General features: G+C 40.2%; 1 protein-coding gene across 4 annotated transcripts in view; it reads left to right on the top strand.

Moving 5' to 3' along the window:
* The window catches only part of LOC108556251 (uncharacterized), a 417,682-nt gene that overhangs the window by 336,073 nt on the left and 64,056 nt on the right, over positions 1–17,553 (top strand). For all 4 annotated transcript variants that reach the window (XM_017912262.1, XM_017912261.1, XM_017912263.1 and 1 more), the window contains one exon: positions 11,489–11,567. In XM_017912262.1, coding sequence (XP_017767751.1) covers positions 11,489–11,567 — 79 coding nt within the window. The remainder of the gene's footprint in view (positions 1–11,488; positions 11,568–17,553) is intronic.

The raw sequence follows: 17,553 nt of genomic DNA, 5'->3' as shown, positions 1-17,553 counted from the left end.
TACATGTATCGTCGATACGCTTGCTTGAAATTAATGACGATATTAAAATATTTCGGGCTATGATTGATGCAGATTGAACATGAAATGTTACATAATAAACGAACGATAAATATGAAACGTTGAAACGATGTAGACACTGTTTGCCCGGTATTAAGCGTTTTTGCGAAATGTTTGTCTAATAAAATGACAATGCAGGATTATTATCAATTATCCATTGCCTTTGACACTGCCCGAAAATATTATTTATCGAAATACAATGCAAATTCCGCGTATCGTTTTGCTGTGTACTAATTTAGCGATTATTAATATCGTCACGAAGCATCGGTGACGAGAATTGTTTAAAACAATTATTCGTTTAACGGACGGCGAAAGATCGACGATATTCATTCGTGATATCGTTGATTAGTAACGCTTTGAAGGAAAAACGACCACGATTTTTGCCCTTAATTTGCTCGAATTACGCTACGCTCTCGCGACACTTGCAACCCTCAAAGCGGAGCAAGCATTAATGGCTTCCTCCACTTCACTTTCATTTTTCTTCCTGGCCTTTCTGCCTGTAATGAGCATAAGCGGCTTAGAACTCGGTCCGTTTGTCTTTATGAAAATGTGACAATTATCATTTAGTACCGTTTACACGTATTATTTGCTCTCGCGTCTAGGCTCTTCGACAAATATCACGCAGCACGAATGCAACAGGTCAGTTTAAGTTTTGTAACACGGGTGCCATTTCTTTCGTTCTTCTTCTCGGTAACTTGCATTTCGAAGCGACGATTCTCTACAATTTTTATTTTGTTGTTTATCATCCTATTTCTTTTATCTTATTCCACTATAAACGCAGAGGGATTTTTATCTTAACGAATACAAACAATACAATATAGAAAATTATAAAATAAAACAAAATGACGATCTTGGTACCAGTAATCAATCATTGTTACTACATCGTTGCCATGTAATATTACACGGCTCTGTAATCTGTAATATACTGCTCACTATTACTCTCCATTCCCTTCATGGAATCTCATAAACCAACTTAATCCCTAATAATCACTGCCCTTTATTATATCCTTATCCCGTTTCGCTTAATTCTACGCGCTCGAATCCGCTTGCAATAATTAAATCCTACATTTTTCATCGTACCCCGATTACCAGAGTTTTCCAATTAAACAAAGCTGTCGTTTAAAAATTCCCGCTCACTCAAAATAGAGATTCCATGGGATACAATCGCTTGGGACGAGGGCAAGGAACATTTATAGCAAAAGTTTGCATGCTTGTTCCATGTGTATTAGAATTCTGGGCATGTCTGAAAACGTAACGGAAAATGAATTGCCATGTAACCGGTACTCCCGGCCAGTGACAAAGGCCGATTGTCAGTAGTTGAAACTGGATCAGTTTCCCCGTTAAATCTTGCCGCCATGGCCTCCGACACGCTCTTCAACTTTAACATCTCGTTGTCAGCTCGACGCCTTAACGCCTGTCGCATAATGTACGCGCTTCGTCGCGGTCCCTGTCTGACGGTATGCTTTCTAATTTTACGAAGACATAACAACGAAGATCGTATCCAGTGGAACGATCAGCCACTGAAGGAACGCGAACTGCTAATTGGTCCGCCGCTCTTTCCGGTTTATTCCTCCAACAGCGCCACGATGCGTCCGGTACTTCTGCTGGTTGTTAAGGACTTTAATGTCTCGTGTAATCGGCTACGGCTAGGAATATATTTCCGTATTTCTCTCAGTTTTAGTCCAACTGCCGATGCGTTATACGCCATTCCACTTCTGTACCATGTTATTCGAATATTGTGTTTGGTTTGGATTAGAAGTGTGTGGGGTATTTGGTATATTCGTGGCAGTTGAATCCGGAGTTACTTGGAAGCATTTCAGGATTAATAGTAAATATTAATAACCTTGCTGTGTTGATAATATTCGCGATACTAATGATATTTACGTGTTACGATATTTTAATATTACTTACATTGACATGGTAATAATATGACGATGTTAATCACAGGATTAATAGTATTCGGTAATATCGCTGTATTAATGATAACGTTAATATTATTTAATATTCTTGCATTAATGATATTGCCAAGGGTATTTAACGATATCGCGAATAATAACTGCTGCGAGTCGATATCACTGCGAAGTTATACCAATCGCAATATTTAATCCCCAGCTCTGCATCGGTGAAGTAACTCGAGCACTAATCTTCCATCTATCGTTTCCCTTTTTCGTTTCACGCGATAATCCAGTATCTGCTGTTCGATTCCATTTCTTCCGACGAAGGTAAAGGCAAGGAGATTACGTTGCAAATAAATTCGCGAATATTTGTAATCCGTAATTAGTAATTTCCAACAAAACTTCCACTCGTTCGAGGAAGCTTGTGATTGCAAAGTGTGTCAGTGTTACCGGTCGATCGTGGAGAAAAAGCCTTGTAAGTACAGAGAGTTGGTATTGCGATAAAAATGCAAATTACGGTTTCGCGAAGTTTACCTTGCCACGGTAAATATTTTTAATAGGCAACTACTTTTCAGGTTGCTCCATGGTTGTCAGTCTTTTTCAAGATAAATTCGCACGCTGTGCTCCGTAACCTGTTCCATAACTTACTCCCTAACCTGTTCCGTTGAAGTTCGTTCCGTAATGCGGTCCGTGGATATGCGAGAAAGCCTGATTTTACGCAAGTTTCGCAAACGTTGGACGTTTAAAGAGAGACGAGTTTCGAGTACGAAATCATGGCTGTGCCGTGAAATTCACGCGGCTGGATCGCTCTTATCTGGAAAGTCGACTTGTCACATCCGATGCTCGCCGCGCGGATCGTTCCACACACGCCGGCGTACCTGTATTAATTGGCAACATTCCAATTACCGTATTATCTACTCGAAACAACTCGGCAATTTGCGGTGCAATTTTATCCAGTCATATCGGTCAGGAGGCTGTCAGTTATTTTCACCTCGAATTCTCATTCTCGTCACGTAGCGGACAGCATGACGAACGTTGCGATTTGTTACATTACGCCGTTCGTTTTATCACGGCCGGTGAATTGCTGAAGAATCGCGAGGTGGAAACAGGAAACGACGTAAAACGCGGGAATGGTATTTTTCGAAATGAGCAGGAAACAATTTTGCACGTTTAATGGCCACGCTGTTTACTTATTAAATAATAATTGCTACCCGGACCCACTGGCACGATCGACCTAATGTTTTTTAGTGAAATTTTACACGCTCCGGGATATGAAAGCTACCTCTAGTGATAAATTCATTTTCGTGGCAGTAACAAGTTTGGTAAAACGAAATTTTAGAGGAAAATTTTATGAACTACAAGATAGCTGTTTAACTCGTAATTATAGTGCTTAGTCTTTCGAGACTTGCCGCAATTCTCGAATTTTATTCCAGAAATTTCTGCAACTCGTAAAATAGCATTTACAATATTAACGTTTAAATTAATATCACATATCCGTGGCGAAAAAATTATACATAGATAAAATTCGATCGATAATCCTATTTTTAACCACGCACCGCAATTCGCCACAGGACACGGATATTTAGGATTCATCGCAAACCGTTTCTTGATCCACCAATTACATCGTTGCGCGTATTCATAGCTGGTAGTTAAAGTACCGCGCGACTCCAAGCCGCACAGCTTTGAATCGCTTTCCGGAAGTATTAATTAGCGAAATTCTAATTAACGTATTAACACCGCGGGACAACTTACCAACGCCGAATCACGGTATACGCCATCGCTCAAACGGTAAACCTTCTAGTTGCATCCGCTGCAAATCTCACTCTCTTCGTTCGATCCAGTCACTGCAGCCTTGCCTGGCTATGAAACGAACGATTATCGCGCTTCGATTTTCCCCGCGATATTTTGCATTGCAATTTTTAGACCACGATCCCTGTCTGTGCTTCGTCCAAATCTTAATTAGTCGTATAAACGACCAGAGACATAAACTCGAAGGTAAACAGGTTATCGGGAAGAATGCGAGTCTGATTGGTTAATACCGATCCTGTGTCCACGCCAATTCTTCATCGCTCTGTCCCGTTTGCTCTTAACGTGTCCTGATGTCTCTCTTTGTCACGCGATGCAGTCTGATCCTATTTGTAGATGTGACGCTTTTGAACACGTGGTATGCGAGTAACTAAAATTCGTGTGACCTACCTTTCTGATTGTGTTAGAGGAGTTGGTCCTATTACGCTTCCTGCTGACTGCCAACTTGCCAATCGTATACGGTACTCTACAGTAATAGTACAAGTTACATTGTCACTCTCTTCGTTTTATGCCCAACAGTTAACATTGATCCTATATCTACGCCAATTCTTCATCGCTCTGTTATCTGTACATACGTCAGCGTGACCTATCTTAACAAGGCTGTACGAGGCCATAGATCCGATACACCATGGTCAATCAAATGGCCATAGTCCTCGTGTCCACCAACTAACCAGTCGCTCACGCTACTTCCTTAGCCAGCATTTCTGCCAAGCGTGGACATAGCCCACGGTCACTCGTCGCCGTTGCCTCTGACTGGATTGTTGCCGTTTCATGGTCATGCAGCTCCGGAACGGGACAAACGTCAGCGACAATGGCCGTTTTATTAGAAAGTTTGGAGGCAGGGAAGCGGCTGATCATTATGCAGCTCGCGTTGTCATATTCCATTACCGTGGCTGCCGGTTACAGATGCAGCTGCCGCGGTTAGTTCGAAGAACAATTCGCAACGCGATATAGGAGCTGGCATCACCCTTCAACCGTGCTTGCAGATGACATCGATACTCGACTTCCGCCTCCGCGCTCTGGCGTTTGTAGCCTCTCCGTTTCCATCGCGAGCACGATTCAGCATCGAGCAAACTTTGCCTGCTTTCGACGACGACGCCGATGGCTGGAACAACTGGCAAGAGGATGACGCGCGTAACGCCACCGATCATACACGCGTTGATTTGTCGAAGAGCTACAGCAGTCGTCTGTAACCCCAGTTCGACGATCGGATACGATTTTCAGAGGGCGCGAGTTCTTTCGACACACGCTCTTCGGTTATTAACCCCTTGACATAGGAATAAAATGCGCGTCGACGCGTCCGTAGAATACCATTTAATTTGGCTCAACTGTGGACACTCGTGTGCAAGCTTAGAAACAGAACGTTTTATTTTCAAATTTACATTGCTATATAATATTCGATAAAGTTGATATGTAATGTTAATGCGCATTAATTAAGTAATACTATAAAATAATAATGTAGAGGTGATTTTGGGAGTAGGAATTCATCAAATCGCTCGTGAAAAATGGCAGGTCGGATACGAAAAGTATAAAAACGCTGTTTTAGGTTGTATATCGTCAATAGGTCGTCCTCAATTGGAGACGGTTAATGACGAACCAAATTTCTTGAGGAACGTTGTGTTTATAGTAGACTGTATTTTATGTAGTTGTTTCGGATAACTCTTCTGAACTCTTCGAATGTTATTGACTGACTTGACTGACTTGACTGACTGGTACTGACCTAACTAACTTGTGCGATGCACGATCTTTCGGAGCCCATGGTTTCCAAAGGGAAATCGATTTTCCCATTGGTGGTTGACAGGACCGAGGGTGGGCCCTCGGTCCGCGAATCAGATGCCCCCAAAGAAGGGAGGACCGTCTTCCGCGACCCGGTCTGCCGGTGGAGAAAGCCTCTCCCTCAAAGGGGGTTGCTGGTGAGTCACCCGCACATTCGTGGTACCCGTTACTTTATGGCTCCGAAAGTCGCGACATCGCACATGGCTTGGTCCCTTTCTTTGCAGGCCTATTGTCAGCCAAATCCTAAGTGCTGTTGCCTGCTTTCTAACATTAATGGCTAAAGAAAGCCTCGTGTCCGGTGACCTGAGGGAAATAAAAAATTGTTTGAAAATGTATTGAAAATGAAGATAGAAAGGACACGGAACTTGAACTAAAACAGCAATTAGAATCTGGCTGCCAGAAGACCCTAACGGTCTTCTAGGTCTATTCTAAACAAAGGGCCGAATGAAATACCGGGACGACATTCCAAGGCTTAACATAGGTTAACAATAACAGTATCGTTTATAAGTGGATGAGCTGTCTACAAACTGACTCTCGCTGCCTCTGACTCTACTCGTCACTGTAAGTCTAACTCTTCTCTAACTGTCCCTTTTATAGCCCGTCCAGAAGACAAGCGCTTCCCCGAAGGAGAAGAAACTCCCTCTACCTCAAGCTCAAGGTTGGAGGAGACTCCTCTCTCTGAGTTAGCCCCTACAAAGGATCCCACTCGCGAGGACCCTTCCCGAGAGGTGACCCAGAATTAGGCATGTTTTACACTGCCAAGTTGTTTCACTTATGTTATGTTTGATGCACGCATGGCATCTCCTTGCAGGATGTTGCTTTTTATTTTTCGCAGGTTCTTGACGTCTCGGAGACGTCAAAGTCTACAATGACACATGAATTGCATGACGTCTCCCAGACATCATTGTATGTCAAGGGGTTAATCCTTCGCGAGCGAATAATTTCATTTTCGTTGGTATCTTTCATCTCAAGGATTTTACTGAAATTATTATTTCTCAGTTTACCCTACATTTTATGCATATTTTTACTTCTCGTCCATAAAGTGTCCAGCTGAAGATTTTGCCATTTCTAATTATTTGGATTCATGCAGAGGAACGGAATGAATTATTTAACGTGTTTTCGAGTGGAGAAATTGGAAGAGTTCACAGCGTCAAAATAGTTAATCGAAGAGTAATAATTAATGGAAATTGCATTAAATATATCTCATTTTCTGCTATTTATTCCTGGAGTGATTTTAATTGTTCGATAATGGATGTCAATTAAGTCGAGCTTATCTGTCAAATATTAGCTGCTCTGTCTGTCATTTGTCACGTTCCTGATTTTTCATGGAACTTCGCTAATCTTGAAGTTTGTATTTCTGTACTCATCAGTTCGTATTCCTTTTTAATACTGACCTTAATACGTACTTTTAGTTCTCGGATTATCTGTCGCTAATTTTATCTGCATTAAACGCCACAAATGAACTCTTATTTATTCACGGGAAGTTGATTCCAGAGTTAGAGATACGGTATGAAACTTGTATCGGAATACATTTAATCCGTAGACTCGCGCGTCACCAGTCAACGGACTCTCTATTTTACAGCTATTTCGTATCATCTGAAACCACACAGATGCTGCAAGATACGTATATGTACACTGAGAGTTAACTGTCAACCAGGTTTCTTCATAAAATATTCACCACTGTCACGAATAGCGTATCGGGGTTATAGTTCGACACCTTTGTATTTTCGTCGCGTTTAAATCCTACGGCAGCTGAAGAGATAGTGCAGAGGGGTTCTAGTCGAAATAATTTCATTCGATGAAACGGCCATTCATACGACCGGGGTTGGAATCTCGCGGTTGAATAGCATTTTTATGCATATCGCAGATTGCACGGTCGGAAAAGTCAACTGGAAGCAGAATCTGGCATTCGCGAACGACGGAGAAGAGGAAATAGGATACAGCTGGATATTTAACCAGGATTATGGCAGCTCGTTTGGTAAAACATTCGCGGAAGTTAAGCGCCTTTCTCGACCGCCGACGCCGGTCTGTTTTAGGTAACGTCGGGGTCGCTGAGATAATTCTTATCGGGCTGTCTGGCTGTTTCAACGTGGCCTTAGCCAATTCTAATTTCTTCGAGCTCGATACGCGTTAAGAGCCAAGGTTCATTTGCTAACGTGAATTTTCGCGAAAAAAATGTAGATGGGATCGATCGAAATTTATTTCTCCCCTTTATTCCGATTTAATTTAATTTAATACGAAAAATTGAAATCAAAATTTCTTTCTTTAGAATTATTGATAACATAGAACTGCTTTTGACAAAATTAATCTTGGCTTTTTTCGCAGTTTGTAGAGGAACAATTATATAAGTATACTTTAATTATTACCATTCCATTCCACCTTGTATTGCGTAGAGTGTACATAAATTTTAATAGTAAAGAAAATAGGCATAGTGAAAGCAACTAACTAGTAGGCAATTATTAAGATTGAAATATGAATGAAGAACATGTTGTCTGAAATTAATGGAGATAGAGAAAAAAATCTAATTTATTCATGATGTCGCGACACCATTCTGACCCTCGTCACTAGACGGATTTCTGGTTCAAAGAGGTTCGAGGATTTTCCTGCAAGGTGTTCGATAAACCCTTCTCTTGCTTTAGATTATATATATATAATTTTCAGACTTTCCAATAGTATCTCTGTGTAAGGCAGGGCCTGCTAAGGTAATCCCTGTCTGAGACAGGGCCTGTTAGGTAACACCTGTTTGAGGTAGGGCCTGCTAGATAATCCCTGTTTGAGGCATGACCTGTTAGATAATACCTGCTTAAGGCAGGACTTGTTAGGTAATCCCTGTTTGAGGCAGGGCCTGCTAGATAATCTTTGTCCGAGGCAGGACCTGCTAGGTAGCCTTATAGATGAGTCCACTAGTAGGCCCCAGAACGAAATGCTTCCCATTCTTTTCGTCCCTTCCAGTTCTACCTGTCAACAGTCTAACAAACCATCATCCATGGGGAAGGACCCTCCACAAAGTCGATGGTGTTTTCCATATAGGATGCAGGATAAATTAATAGAGATAGAGAATTTGGAAACGAATGAAAATCCAATGATTATCGGACAAAGTGCCTTATTTGGAAAATTAATATTTAAAATTGCACAATGGTATGTCGAGATTCTCGATTGTATAAATATATATTGTTCAAGTAAATATATTGGTTATATAATCCATCCGCATCTAATTACTGTAATACATTCATATAGTATGTTAATACATACGTTTATTGCGTTATTTTACGTACAACGTGTGTCAACTAATATTAACGCGTTCATTTACATTAATTCCGCATCAACTGCTAACGAATATTCTGATTTAATACACATTTGTGTATTGCATTTGCAACGTTCGGCCATTGTATGCACTCGGTAAACAACGGCACAAGTAAATACATGCTACCGTAGAGATTAGTTTACGACCATGCAGAAAACAGAAATTATTCAAACATTAATATTCCGTGGGTGAAATGTTTCTAACTGCTTCTCCGTAGAAATAGCGAGAATTATTTAGAAAATTATACACAATTCTTCGGAAATATCCATTCTCGAATATCGATCTCAGCGAACGTAGAATTTTCGTTCCAAATTCATTCGTCTCTATTTTCTTCTTCGATGACCTGTCTTCTGAAAAATATTTTCTTCGCGTAAGATGAGATCGCGAATCTTCGTTTCACGTAGATTTCTTCTTCTTTACATAGTCAGAGGGGTATCTCGTTTACGAGGTCTCATAAAAATGAGCAAATCATTTAAAGGAACCGGCGTGCAAACAATTTCCTGGTACGTAAGTACAAGTAGCCATCATAATTGAGCTGACTTTTAGCTGTGTTGCCTTGTGTGCACGTCCTCGTGCTACTGTCTGCACGACGTGTTTGGTTAGGCTACACAAAGGATGGGTCTTGTGTCGTGTTTCGAACTGGCTACACACCCACTGCAGTCAGCTGGCTTGGTAGCCTGTCTAAGATTATGTTTGTGCTCGCTGTCGGCAAAGAATCATCATTTTCAATAATGGAGAAGTGCCTGGAACACGTGGCTAACGTTCCAAGATTCCTGTAAAAGTTTCCAATACTCTAATACAAATTCATTTCTCGTCGAAAAATTTAAAAAGTGGTTAATTATAGACGAGTGTCACAAGAAGACTGCACAAAACGATCCCAAATGATCTAACCTCGTGATAACAGTGTAGCTTGCTCATACTCAGGTATGTTCCATTGGGATACCTTCCTGTTAACTTAATCAAAGCGATAAAATTGTTGGATCTTTAGTATCGGTGAGGATCGAGTGTTGCAGGGATAAGCAATATAATTTGCCTATTATACTTGTAAACTTTATAATTGCTATTATAATACCAACTGTTACACGATGATTGCTATACAACGACTGAGGCCACGTTAGACAATCGGTGACTCATTCTAGACGTGACACACGCAAACACACATTGCATACGTTTTATTTGAACGTATTTCTGTAAGATGTCGCGATTAGTATGCTAAATGGTGACGATCCTACAAAAATAATTTACCTATTGCTTTCTGAAATAAATGGTAAATTAACTGGGGAATAAAAAGAGAGAAAATTATGTACGCTGGTGTTAATTTATATTTCTGCCCGTAATCATCAGATAGTCATTCTCAATAACACAGAATTGGAACCTGTGATCAACGATTCAAGATTCTCCATAAAAATTTCTCGTACTTTTATACGAACTCGTCCCGAATCGAAGGAAGTACAGTGCCTGATTAGAATACGGCAGCACTCGATGTTCAATCATTTAATTACACGGTCATTAAAAGTTCATATTTGTATCGACGTCGTGGAAACTTCGTGGCCGAGATAACTAAAGCGACTGGTGAAAAATTGCTCCGATAAACTTTCTAGGGAATATTTTACAAATGAAGCACGTCCAGCGGGGATTATAATTAAGCCAGCCAGTTGGGTAGATTGATCGAACGATGTTAAGTTTAAGATGGATTAAGACAGATCTCAGATTTCCACGATAATTTCATCAATCATCGATTCGTTGCGAAGTAATTCGCATAAGCTGCACCCCGCCCCCCTCGTCCAAGGCGACGAGGAACGTGTCGAAGAATGAAATCCGCGAAGCCTATTCAATGCTGCGAGGAGAATGGTCCCTTGTCATTTTTTCCGTCCGCAAGACACCGAAGAATAGATAATTCGCTGACACAACGGCTCAACTGTTCTGATCACTCGAACGCGCATCCATTATCCACCTTAGCGGTGTCTAGCGCCATACGGAAATGCGCAGCAAAGGGACGAAATTAATAACTGTTTGTGGACACGTTAAGCCCCTTTGCAGCTTCGTGCCGCTTTATTAATTTGAGTCGGTTATTAAGTCACGTGACAGATTTCTATCGCGATTCCGCCATTACACGCGCGACAATTGCTTCTCTTTTTACCATAAACAACCGTGCTGCACGCGGTATTTAACACGGTGTTTCGCTAAATTCTGGATATTATTTGATACGTTGGATTTAGAGCCCGAAAAACGAGAAACTTAATTTGCAAAATTTCCAATTTAATATTTTTATTTTATAAAGAAATTGGTTTATTAATTCTCTGTTATTTGGAGGATGTTTCGTGTCTTTAAAATTGCGAATTTTTATTTTGATTTTATTTTATGTTACGTTAAAAATTCTTGATTTATTCATTTTTAGGTAGGAAATATAATAGGTAGTTTATAATTGAAACTATTCAAAATTTGATTACTTTTTTCATATTTTTGTTGACAAGAAATAAATCTGCTTTGGCACATTTCTGTAAAATCAAGTTACCACATAAAAGGCTGTGTATGCGTGTTCAAACTAGAAAAAATCGGGGGAAAAATATCGTTGGGTTTAAATGGACGCTATACAAAGGGTTAATATGAGTTACGGTATAGTGCACGTGTTTTTCTCATTTTGTTGCAGATGTCAACATGGTGGCTGAACCGAAACCCCATCAAACTGGCCGCAAACGACAGAATGTAACCAAAACTGGCAACGATTGGTGAGTGAACTTACTTTTACTTTTCATTGCAATCTATATAAATTCTTATACAGCTTACGTCGGTTTGGCAAATTATTTTTGCATTTTTCCAGTAGAACATTGTTATTTAGTATCCACTATTTTCCTCGACATAGGACCCATCTCTAAACTCCTATTTTCTTGCAATTCTCGCATACATATCTGACCTACACTTTTATCTCTTTACACGAATTAACTTGCAAGTACTCGGTGCAAATATTTTCGCATAGTCCCAGAAATATTGGGTCCCGCTATGGGGTCGCAAAGTCTTCATTGAGGACCTCCGGTATAGAGATAGTAGATTGATCTGTCCATCGTTCTGTCCGCTGAAAAGTGTCGTTTCACGGGTATTTTCCGGAAATCTGTAATATCGAGTCTGACTTGGCAGCTGGCCCAGACCCGAGGATCAACTTTCAGACCTGAAAGTTCGTCGCGGGTCACGCATAAATCTTCCACGTAGACTGAGAAGTCGCGTTTCATTCGAAAGGCCACTGCTTGATCCTCTCGTCGTCGTCGCCGGCTCGAACCGTGAGATCGCCTTAAGAACGACGCCAAACAAATGCTAAACTCAACCTAACTGGCTGCTCGTCGCGACGAGCTTCTCGGCGTGCGACGTGCTGAAAGCGTGTTTTACGCGACGTACGTGACCATGAAATTGCACCGATCTCTCAGCTTGCCGAGGAACGCGCTTGCCGGAAATGAAACAACGATAATCGTCGACTAATCCGTTCCCACTCGCGATTGTTTAGCGTTTAGGCTGATTATGCCGGCGCTGCATTTCGGTTCATAGCTTCCTTCTCGCGAATTGTTGATTTTCGGTGGATTTAAAGAGAAGGGGGTTGGGGTTTAGATATTAGTATGGATTTGAAGTGATGACAGGTATAGTGAAAACGGTATAAAATAGCATGGTGAGATAGTAAAATTGGTATTCAGTGAGTATTATAATGGGGAAATATAAGTAGTATAAAATAAAACTTCGTTACGTTTGTATTAGATATGCACATGTTATTTTATATCTCCATTTTTGGAAATTTTTCAATTAAAATCGACCTAATTAAGACGAATTCCTTCTTGATAATATTAGGTTCGAGATGAGAGGGATTTACTATTGATTAATAAATTTCACAGTTAATTAATTAACATAAATACAAATTTGAAAATGAGACCAAGGTACGCCATAATTCCTCAGTACCTATGTGTTACCTAATTTTTTATTTAAAATTTTACTTTTTGTTTTTAATGGACGGCTTACAAGTCGCATCGACAATAGGGTCATTTGAATCTGAGGGTGTTATTGGCGTTTTCAGTGTTGTTAAAGATTTCTTTTATTGAGTTAGGAACCTTTGCCTGGGTTCGTGAGGCCTCGTATTCTTTACAGTAAAATAAGATGTGTTGGATGGTCAAGGGATGTTGACACTTGTCTCAGTAGGGTGGGGGTGTTTTTTTCAGATCTTCTTGAGTAATTTTTGAATGTCCGATCTGGATCCTATTCAGTACGACTTGGTCTCGTCTGTTAATAGGTCTTTATTTTAAATTATCGAGAGTATGGGCCGAAGAATAGGTGAGAGTATGTAGACAATTTAAATTAAAAATTTGGAAAGATGTTTCCATTTGTGAATTTTTATTAGAATTTTGCCAGCATCGGTATAGAAGTAAAGTATCATAAAGGAATATTAGCCTGGATATTTTATCAGATGAGACTTACCAGAGGTGAACTACCACCTTTTAGTAAGGGCAGGTCAGAAGCTCTTCGGGTCTTGTATTTTCTCTTCGTGTCGCGTTAATAGAGTTGATCACTGGCTCTAGTAGAATACTTTATTAAAGGAATATATTCATACTTCGAAGAAAACTCTCCCATTCGAATTAATACCTAGGATCATAAAATACTCCGTTGCTCTGAAACGTGCCAAAGAACCTCTACCCTAATTTCTCCCCGTCTTAATCATTTTTATTTCCATTATCATTACCCGAAATTGCAAAGCCAGTCTCAGCTTCTCTCGAAGTTACAATTGCTCTCCAAACGCCATCATGAATTTCATAATCCCTGATACTTCAAGTCCCTGTAACCGCCAAAAAGGAACAATTTAAATCCCAAAAATAGCAGCGCAATAAAGATAGGATCCTGCTATTCTAAATCACTTCACCGCAATCCAAGGAGTAGCGAATATCACTCTCGTGTCGCTGTTCCAGCCGCGAGACCAGATAAAACACGTTGTTGGTTGGTTTAAGAGCAGCATTGTCCCCGGAGTAGAAGGCAGAATTCCGCAGGTCTCTGTAAAGAAACCGAGACGTCTCGTATCGCGTCATCTGGTTTCACGATCTGCCGACCAAAGAAAACGAGGCAACTACGTCGACCGGCTAAAGTCACCGGGCAAAGTGGACCGAGACACCGATTGTTTAGACCCTAAACTTCTCAGGGAAACGGACGGGACATTTGGTCTGCAGCGCGAATGGCACCCTGTCCTCCGGCAGTCGGTCGCGATAGCCGCTATTATAAAACGGCAGTAAAGCGTGATTGTTAAAATTTAACGACCCATCGTTTTTCCACGCGATATTTCTCACGCAGGGGAACGAATTTTCCGCCGGTTCCCGCGTGACATTTAAAATTTGCCGAAATGCGCGGCGAAACGCGGCCTTTTTCGCGACTACTGCGTGGCCTCTCCCGACTGCTGCGTTGTTATTTTTTTTTTTTTTTCCTAGTTTCCCGGCAAATTGAAAGGAATAACGACGATCATTTTTCGACGATGGTCGAAGCGACCGTTTAAAAAATTTTCGTACCTGTCGCTCGAGAAATATAGAACGGTCATGTTGATATACGCCCCTGCGTTTCGCTGGCTGGCCTCCCACGCGTGCAGGAAAACGCGAAAATTGGCCTTTTTCAAAATATTAAGGAAGATTTAGTATGCTGCGTTTCTGCTTGAAATATGAATTCGAGATACATTTTATTTATTTGTTTATTTAGCATTAGTTTTCACTTCTATTTTATCGCATCGTTTTTTCGAATCGATCGTCGAGGTTGCCTGTAGTGTTATTCGCGAATAATACGAAATTCGCTATTTATTGAATAATTCAGTGTGTTTCTGATGCTGGGCAAGATTCTCGATCGATTTATAGTCTATTAGATAGTCTTTCGACCCAGGGCTTATGTTGCATTGCTGTCTACTCGTGTTATACTTCCTGCCATGATTGATGAGGTGTTCCACTGGCAAGTGGGCCTTGTACTCTTCCTTCACTCATGGCTCTTCTTCGCTGAGTGCTTCTTCTACAAATTCGAGCACAGAAAATCGATTTTTTCTCATCTTTTCAAAGTTTGTACATTCCAAAGTATTTGTGGAAATTCGCCTTTCAAAATTCGTAAAATTAGAGAAGAAATATTCATTTTTGTGGAACAGTGTCGTTGATGGGTGAATTTTGTATAGTCTATTATCATACGGATAATCGATCGAATTTAGAACAGAAAAATATTTCTAATATCTCGTAGCTGATCATGCTCGATGGTCATAGTACATCGTTAGCACTTGCTGTTATTTTGGTATACAATTTTTTATCAGTGGTAGCGTTGCAGGGGTCACAGAATTATTCTACGCATCGAAAATTTTCGGATTCAGAATTTTTCATATATAAAACGCGAAATTTCCAACGAACGTGTCGTGTAATATTAAAATTCGTATATTCCACGATACATAAAAAATGACGAGCCGTTGCAAGCAGCGCAAGCGCATTATCGATTTTTCAACATTTTCGGGAATAAAGTGGAATATTCGTTCGTGTATCGTATACAGAATTTCGCATAATCGCGAGGTATAATACATTCGGGTAAGAAAATTAATTATCTTGTTAGTTTTATTTTCGATAATGCGATGGGTTGGCTAAATATTTTAAGCTACTAATGCGCGTTTTAAATGCGAATTTCGAATATGCATTTTGCCAGGGATGTAAAAACGCGAGTTGTATTATTGGCAAAGATCGACGTTCGTTGTTTTCGCTTGCGCGAAAATGCTTAAACGCGGGTGAAATGTTTCAGCGAAATCCTATTTGAATCGAAATCCGCCCGAAAATGGTTTTGGATTATTTTTAAAAATCCGTGCTCCGCGTTGAATTTTAGGTAAATTGTCCAAGGTGAGGGGTGGTGAAAAATTGTCGATGCTACTCTTACAGCGCGAGTGTTGCTCATTTCGTGGGTATGGCATTCAAATGCTGTCAGAATTAAAAATCGGCCATTCTGACCGTCGCTTCTCTCCTGTTCCATTAAATTTTCGAACCAATTTTTCCTGTTGCGTTACACCTCCGATGATATTTTATTTTTAATCCACGTTTTTTCGCAAAAGTGCATTCATTTTTACAGTTATATTTTAATTTCTTTCTCACCGATGTTTTTCTATCTCGATTTGGAAGTGTTACAAAATTTATAATTTTCCGTATAATTATTAGGAAAAATATATTCACTGCCACGGAACGTCGAATTTGTCAAATGAATATTAACTTACTATCTGTCACCCTATATATTATAGAAATCATAATGCAATAAATAGATTAGGAATATTTTGAACGTGATTTCGAAATTGGAATTTCGGGTACAAGAATACCAGACGATAATGAATAAATCTCGTTTAGAAAAACAATAATGGCGAGCACAGAGGCGATCTCGTTCACGCACTTACCCTTCCGCCGATGAAAATAATTGCTTGTACACGCAGCAGCTGTCCTCTTCATCAGACCTACGTACCCATTGTCCGTCAGACGTTTTCACGGAATTGTCGGCTTTATAACGTCACGTCATTTACCGTCGTGGCATCTTGGAGCAGGGCGAAGTTGTTGTCTGGCTAACACAGCTGCTGGCCACGAGAGAGTAAAATCACTGTCCTGGTCGTTGTGTCTATCACGATACGCAAGGGTGGAAATTTTCGAGGGACGGTGAGCACGAAATTCGAGCATAACGTATCGGCCATTGACGATTTATCCCTTAATAACCGAATTATTTTACGAAAATCGACCAAAACCAGCACGGAATTCTTCTATCATCGATTTAGGGAATAACTATGGTATCCAATACGTATCATTGGTATTTTTAAAAATTCGAATATTCGCGATTTTGAATAAACCACTTTGTATGACTTTCTAGACGAAGCAGCCTCGTGTCAACACGGGATAATAAATTTTTGAAATAGGAAATTTCACAAAAATCGAAACCGTGTCTCGCCATTTATTTAATTAATCGTTATGTGGTTAATATTATTTTTTAAAACTCGCGTAATTAACGCTAGACTTAATTATTCTAATTAATTCCGGAAACTTCCAGTTTGCGTTTGCGTATGATATAATATGAATTTACAGATACGAATTACGGGTGTAAAGGATCGTTGAAGGGATATGTCAGAGGATACGTTTGTCTTGTATGGTTTCTCCGTTGTATACTTCCCGGTATATGTTACAGTCGCTGGTTTCGGTCAAAGGTGAAACGGAATTTTTAGCCGCATGCTGGGTAACTAAATTAAAATGATCTCACGAACCGGCCGAGAATTTTAAACGAAGAGAGTACTGTTAATATAGGAATAAGTAATTAGTCACGTACAAACTTAACTAGACTTTTAACAAGTTCGTTTTAATCTTCCCCTCTCGAAGCGAGTTTCTCGGGGATAAGTTTCTATTCCTTTTCTGTTAATTGGCAATCGTCTGAAGCGGCGGGCTGCTGAAAATAATCCAAACCTATGCAAACTGGCAAATTAACGAACTACCCGCTGTACACAATTTTAATCGCGGCATACATATCGATATCCACCCGATACCCACGAAAATATTCCAAAGATTTTTGAATTCTTTTATTTGCGAATTTTTCTCACTAGTGAAAACATCTGCGAATTCACTTGGCTTATTTGGTACTAAGAATACCGATATTGCTTTCCGGCTAATTCGATATTAAAATTTCACGAGAAGGGTGTTACATATGTCTTCGTTAGGCGAGAGAGAG

The sequence above is a fragment of the Eufriesea mexicana genome, unplaced genomic scaffold (genome assembly GCF_001483705.2).
Source record: "Eufriesea mexicana isolate 0111107269 unplaced genomic scaffold, ASM148370v2 scaffold377, whole genome shotgun sequence".
Classification (NCBI taxonomy): Eukaryota; Metazoa; Arthropoda; class Insecta; order Hymenoptera; family Apidae; genus Eufriesea; species Eufriesea mexicana.
Note: the sequence above shows the minus strand (reverse complement) of the source record. Positions and strands in the feature narration are given on the sequence as shown.